This window comes from Daphnia pulicaria, chromosome 2, assembly GCF_021234035.1.
Source record: "Daphnia pulicaria isolate SC F1-1A chromosome 2, SC_F0-13Bv2, whole genome shotgun sequence".
Lineage (NCBI taxonomy): Eukaryota > Metazoa > Arthropoda > Branchiopoda > Diplostraca > Daphniidae > Daphnia > Daphnia pulicaria.
Window position 1 is genome coordinate 3,625,821 of NC_060914.1, and position 6,109 is coordinate 3,631,929.

The window sequence follows — 6,109 nt, forward strand, 5'->3', positions numbered from 1 at the left end:
TAACGACGACAAAGATATAGTGTGTGTTTCCAGCAGCAAGCTGCAAGCCAGTTTATTCCCTCTCCGTTTGTCGTTGACGTGATTCAAGTAGAACTGTAAAAAATAATAAAAATTGTGGAACACGGTCTTTACATTAGACTTTGCTGTTTTCCAAGTATTTTATTAGTTTAGATAAAAAATAAGAAAGTCCAGTAACCAGTAGTATAATTTTTTAAATAAATGGATTAAAAAAAAGTGAATTCTATTTTTTTATTTTATTTTAGAAAATTCGGCAACGGAGGAAAAAGTTGAAAACAAAAACAAACCGGCCGCTGTCATTCAGCTGTCATCCGGTTGAGGGGCGTAATTTGAAATGAAGGTTGTCGAGATACAGGATTCGCTAAATTGTCGCACGACTGCGTTTTGTTTACGCGTCAAAAGAAATCTCTCACGTTTGGCTATGCATTTTCCTATCTTGTTGACCATCCTCGTCTTCTGTGTGAATGGTATGCATGCAACTGGAATCCTCTATCCCAGACCATCGGAATCACGAGAAACCTTGTCATTGGACGGCATTTGGAAGTTTGCGATCGCCAACAGGTCTGAACAAAATAAAGGATTCGAAGAAAAATGGTATCAGGCAGCTCTGCAACATGTAAGTCTTATCATCCACATGAATATATGTCAAAATGCTGATGCAGTTGAACGTTTTACTTTTTCCAAATAATTGCTTAGTGTGCTGTAAAAGTGATTGATATGCCAGTACCCTCTAGCTATAATGATGTCACCCAAGACTCGGATATTAGGGATCACATTGGATGGGCTTGGTATCACAGAGATTTTTTTGTGCCCAGGACTTGGAAGTCACAACGGGTCAACATCAGGTTTGGTAGTGTCAACTACTTTGCGATTGTGGTGAGTGCAGATCAAGACAGACTTATGACTTCCTCCCCATTCTACTTCCAAGTATCTCATATCACCGTGTTTGACAGTGGATCAATGGGGTTGAAGTAACCAGTCACTCTGGAGGTTATTTGCCTTTTGATGTCGAAGTCACTGACCATTTGAAGTTTGGACACCCAAACTTCATTACAGTTGCTGTCAACAGTTAATGATTTTATCTATATTTAGACAGAAATTGTATAATTTTAATTAAGTCTTTTATGTTATACAGATACTCTTACTCCATGGACTATTCCTCAGGGTAATCTAGAAAATAATTTGATATGAAAATGCTAGAATTATCCAAGTTAAATCACTCCTTTCTTTTATTGGGAATGCCCATACTTTATAATACCGTATTAGGCAAAATTGTTTATCATAATGACTCCCAGCGATACCCAGCAGGTAAAAAAAAACATCGATCGGGCAGTTTAGTTAGAAGACGTTATTTAATAATTCCATAAATGGATTTTTTTCAGGCTATTATGAGCAGCAGTATAATTTCGGTATCAATCCATTCAAACTGTTTTAATCGACTAACAAATAGCTAACAGTTAATTTTATTACCGAAGATTTCTTCAACTATGCTGGCATTCACCGTCCCGTCATTTTGTCTGCAACCCCGAAAACTTATATCGACGACATAACGATCAACACCACCAGTGTTTCGGATTCCGAGGGGACCGTGTCCTACTCGGTTGAGCTGGGAGGTTCTAAAATTGCCGCCTATTCGGTCATTGCTGAAGTTTATGATTCCCGAGATCGTCTTGTAGCCCAGTCAAAAGGCCTCACAGGCGAAATTCGTGTTACTAATCCAAATTTGTGGTGGCCCCGAGGAATGAACGAGTCTGTCGGCTACCTCTACACGCTCAAGGTTTTAAGCTACAAATATTTGTTTGTCTTTTTTTTGTTTTTTTATTTTTTTTATTTGAACACAACATTTTTTGCTCCGAATTTATATTTCATATCTTGTAACCCCCAAAAGATCCAGTTGTGGAACGACGCCAAAAATGTCGAGGGTGACGTTTACAGGCTTCCGTTTGGTATTCGCTTCATTCAGTGGAATTCCACTGGCGTCTACCTGAATGGGAAAAGCGTTTATTTCAAAGGATTCGGCCGACACGAAGACGCGAGCGTAAATTTTTGACGTTATATTATCTAGTTTTTTTTTTATCCGGGCCAGAAATGTTAACTAAAACTTCAACCTCTCACCAGTTAAGAGGCCGCGGTTTAGATTTAGTCACGTTAACGAAGGACTACAATCTAATGAGATGGATCGAAGCCAATTCGTTCCGCACTTCACACTATCCCTACTCTGAGGAACTCATGGATTTGGCCGACCAGCAGGGATTTCTAGTCATCGACGAAGTTCCAGCTGTCGGGCTCGAGTAAAATATTTCTTGCATTAATATGATATTAAATCATCGAGAATTTGCATATAATAATGAATGATTGTTTGGCAGTAATTTCGATGATGATCTGTTGGAAGCCCACAAACAAGCCTTGAAGGAACTGATCCAGCGCGACAAGAATCGCCCGGCAGTCGTCATGTGGTCAATTGGGAACGAACCGCAATCGCAAAAACAAGTTTCAGCGCACTACTTTGAGTAATTTTGCAAATTCTTTTTTTTATTCCTGCGTTGTGATGAGTGGGAATCCAGCAGCGCAATTTTTTTTAACTTTGTTTCTATAGTGCCGTTGTCCAATTAGTCCATCGGCTAGATTCGTCAAGGCCTGTGACTTTAGTTTTGAACAAACCAAGCAACCAAGACGTTGCCGTAAGTCAATTAATCAGATAAGTCTGTAGCTATAGCTAGCTATCTAGCTCATTAGTAGTTCCTTGGTAGCTTTTTTGTTTCCTTGTGTACACAGTAGACATTCACGTAACGAAGGTCACAGGTTTGCGTGATGATGAAATGTTATTCACATTTGCCCACCTTTTTCTATCACGGTCTCTAGGCGTGTCTCTAACTACACCCGTTCGCTGGATCTTGCAAGACCTGTGACCATGGTTTTGGCTCAATCCTACGCTTCTGACTTAGCTGCAAGTGGCTGACTGTTCCATCAATTAGTCACCCGAAAACTTGTTTTTAATAATCATTTGTGTTTGAATTTTTTTTTGTTCCTGGTTTTCTTAGGCTCAGTTCCTGGACGTTATTTGCATCAATCGTTATTTCGGTTGGTACTCGGATACGGGTCATAGTGAACTCATCACCTACCAGGTACTTCTTTTTTTGTTCAAGCGCAGAAAAAGTACTAGCCTAAAAACCGTGTCCCCCCCCCCCCCCCCTTGATGTGTAGATGGTAAAAGAAGTCACAGCTTGGCACGATAAACACCTGAAACCGGTTTTGGTAACCGAATATGGTGCTGGAGCTCTCGCCGGTCTGCACACGGTATTTGAAAGACAAAGTCTGGTGGAGCATTACCATAAATAAACGACATTTGATTCAGGATCCTCCCGTTGTCTGGACCGAAGACTATCAAGTGGTCCTGATGGAGCAGAACTTCAAGGCGTTTGATCAACTGCGTGAAATGGGATTTCTAATCGGGGAAATGATATGGAATTTCGCCGATTTTGCCACGCCACAGGGTCAGTGATACTTATAAATTGTTTTGAGTTGACAGATTTTGAACAAAAGTATCCCATATCCGTGAAGTCCTTATTTGACTGTAGAAATTACCTTGGGAATTTATTTATTACCGGGCTTTAACTTTATTTTTTTTTTTTCTATATTTATTTTTGGGGACTGAAACAGGAGTGAATAGGGTGGTGGTCAACCGAAAGGGAATTTTCACTCGTGAAAGGCAGCCGAAGTCAGTCGCCAGATATTTGAAATTGCGTTACTTAAATCTTTAACGTTCACAATTTTGCGCCCCATGTTCTATTTCGGTTTCTACACTCATTTTCTTCGTCTCATACCCAGTTTACACAATTTCGTCCTTTTTGCTTTTTCGCATTAATAACCAGTTAAAATAAATGCTGTGAAAAATAAAACCAAGTTTCTCGTTATTTACAAAAATATGAAACACACGGCGGCTCTGATCAGAATTGATTTTTATTTGTAGAATACTTCCGCCCAACCGGATGCATGAAAGGAGTTTTCACACGTGACAGACAACCAAAATTCGCAGCCCATTTCCTACGTCGTCGCTATGCGCAGCTGTTCTGCTGAAAACAAATGACTAAAACGCACTCGGGTTTTCTATTTATTCAATCTGGATAATCACCGAAACCCATCCGCATTTCCTCCTCCCACCACACACACCCTTCTTTGTCGGAGAAATATGATACCCAACTTAGATTTTTAAAACATTTCTTAACTTCAAAGCAGCAACGTTTATTGTACGGTAAAGGCGCAAGAGTATTGAAATACAAAACCGTTTGTTTCTGTCCTTTTCCCTAGTTCTCGGGGGGAAAGAATATCCCTCTCGCTTCCTCAACACTTTTTAACATCCAGCACGCAATAGTTCTACGGCGTTCTAGATGAATAAGAATATATTCAGTTCCAAATTTGCCGAGTCAACCTAAAAAAAAAGTTACATTAGCCAATAAGAAAAGTTGAGTGTTAATAAAGCCAACAAAAAAATGGTTGGAATGGAGAAGAAGTCTTTATCCAGTTTGAAGGGTAAGCCAGATATGATATGCTTTGCATAATTGGTTACGGTATTAGAGCGTTCCCAACAAGGAAGCTATTTGGCTGTATTTTTTTTTTTGAAGGGGGAAATCTCGTGTATTCGATTCATCTTTCCAAAAATGAATGCGCCACCATTGAAAACGCCAGGTATATATACACACAAAGTAATCAGCCGATGGCTAGATTTCAAAATGTCCAACACAGGGAGAATGGAACGACGACGACCGCAAGTGCTTTCTACCTTGAACTCGGAGCTAGACGTAAAAGTCGTGTAATCAAGTCATGCAAAAGATGTTTTGCCTTAAAAGGTATCGAACATTATAGATAGTCCCCGTTATGGCTTATTTTGATCATAAAAAATGTGACAATCATTACAAATGTCGAGTTTATGCGCGAACACGGTCAGAACCCTCGAAAATCTCGAAAAAACAAAATTTGGTCGATTTAAAAAAAAAGATTGAATCAAAAGTTTTTATTCTGGATTTTTTCGATATTTCATGATGCATAGATTAATTCAGCCCCGCTCCGTTTTCCAACGAGGTAAAACAGTCCGTTGCCATTTTACTCTTCCAAATAAAGAAATGAGTGTTGTCGACATGGGCGTTGGACACGAAGGACAGCTTGTTTATTTAGTTTAGATCCGATGTGCAGTATAATCCGCGGGACGACGCCCCTGAATTTTAGGTTTCCTGTAATTTTCTGGCAGTAGATCAAGTTTTAAAAACCCAGACATAGCACGTCCACGTTTGCGAACATTTCTTCGAAATTCTAGATTTAGATGAAAAACTGCGCAGAATTTAGCGACATTTCTACTTGACAGAAAAGTTATAGCAAAAGTGTCGCCATCCGTTCCGAGACTAACAGATGCCTTTTCCCTGGTTTTGCGGGTTGAGTAAAGACGGAGGGAAAACATTTGACATTCCGTCAGCTAGACGGAAACGACATGGCGACAGCTAATGAGATGTTGGATGGCGAATTGAAAATTTTCGACCCCCCATCACTTCCTAAAAAACCTATCAATCCTGACTTGGCATGTCATACTTTTCTAAGTCACCCCAGACATTTTTTCCTCGATTTTAATTTTTTTGCGCAACTGTGCCACTCTCTGTAGTCGAAAGGTTTAACTACTAATGCATTCAAACAGCAAAATTCAAGATCTACCGCTAGATGGGAAATTTCCAAAACGACAAGCGTATCAATTTCATTGCCAGAGATTAAGCTTGGGTCGGGTTAATTAATGAACTTTTGTATTGATCAATTGCTTTAACCTAAGATCAGCTAAGATCATAACGCGCTTTCCGGAAGAAGGGAGGATGGGGGAGGAATAATTATTAACTTTGTAACCAGACCAATCTCATTAAAAAAATTGACCATAATCTAGAAGAGTAAGACGAGAATGATTTCATATAAAAAAGAACGGTTTTTTGTTTTGTGACCGTGTTTGTATCTGATGTTCGAATTTTAGCCATATAATAATGAAATTTTGAAATGTTATCTGAAATAAAAATAAGTCAGCCGTTGGTCTAATGGACAGCAACGAGGAATTACAACG

General features: G+C 39.4%; 1 protein-coding gene across 3 annotated transcripts; it reads left to right on the plus strand.

Moving 5' to 3' along the window:
* Positions 1 to 282: 282 nt before the first annotated feature.
* Positions 283 to 4,315, plus strand: LOC124327506 (beta-glucuronidase-like). Of its 3 annotated transcripts, none has more exons than XM_046786457.1 (15): positions 283 to 634; positions 715 to 894; positions 972 to 1,086; positions 1,154 to 1,183; positions 1,285 to 1,326; positions 1,401 to 1,427; positions 1,494 to 1,795; positions 1,907 to 2,056; positions 2,137 to 2,309; positions 2,385 to 2,528; positions 2,615 to 2,699; positions 3,060 to 3,143; positions 3,223 to 3,315; positions 3,374 to 3,512; positions 3,989 to 4,315. In XM_046786457.1, exons 1-15 carry the CDS (start codon positions 353 to 355, stop codon positions 4,093 to 4,095), a joined length of 1,953 nt encoding a protein of 650 aa, XP_046642413.1. In that variant the 5' UTR covers positions 283 to 352; the 3' UTR covers positions 4,096 to 4,315. The 3 variants fall into 3 exon arrangements, with proteins under 3 accessions (XP_046642413.1, XP_046642414.1, XP_046642415.1); XM_046786458.1 differs by lacking the exon at positions 2,615 to 2,699 and adding an exon at positions 2,881 to 2,965 and having other exon boundaries at positions 284 to 634; XM_046786459.1 differs by lacking the exons at positions 2,615 to 2,699; positions 3,989 to 4,315 and adding exons at positions 2,881 to 2,965; positions 3,679 to 3,917 and having other exon boundaries at positions 284 to 634.
* Positions 4,316 to 6,109: the final 1,794 nt, after the last annotated feature.

What these genes read in the sequence shown, in the direction of transcription:
- LOC124327506 (XM_046786457.1), top strand. Translation starts at nt 353, where the DNA reads ATGAAGGTTGTCGAGATACAGGATTCGCTAAATTGTCGCACGACTGCG. An exon ending in GTTCCAGCTGTCGGGCTCGA is followed by an intron (nt 2,310 to 2,384) that starts GTAAAATATTTC and finishes ATTGTTTGGCAG; the next exon opens with TAATTTCGATGATGATCTGT. An exon ending in CGATTTTGCCACGCCACAGG is followed by an intron (nt 3,513 to 3,988) that starts GTCAGTGATACT and finishes TTTTATTTGTAG; the next exon opens with AATACTTCCGCCCAACCGGA.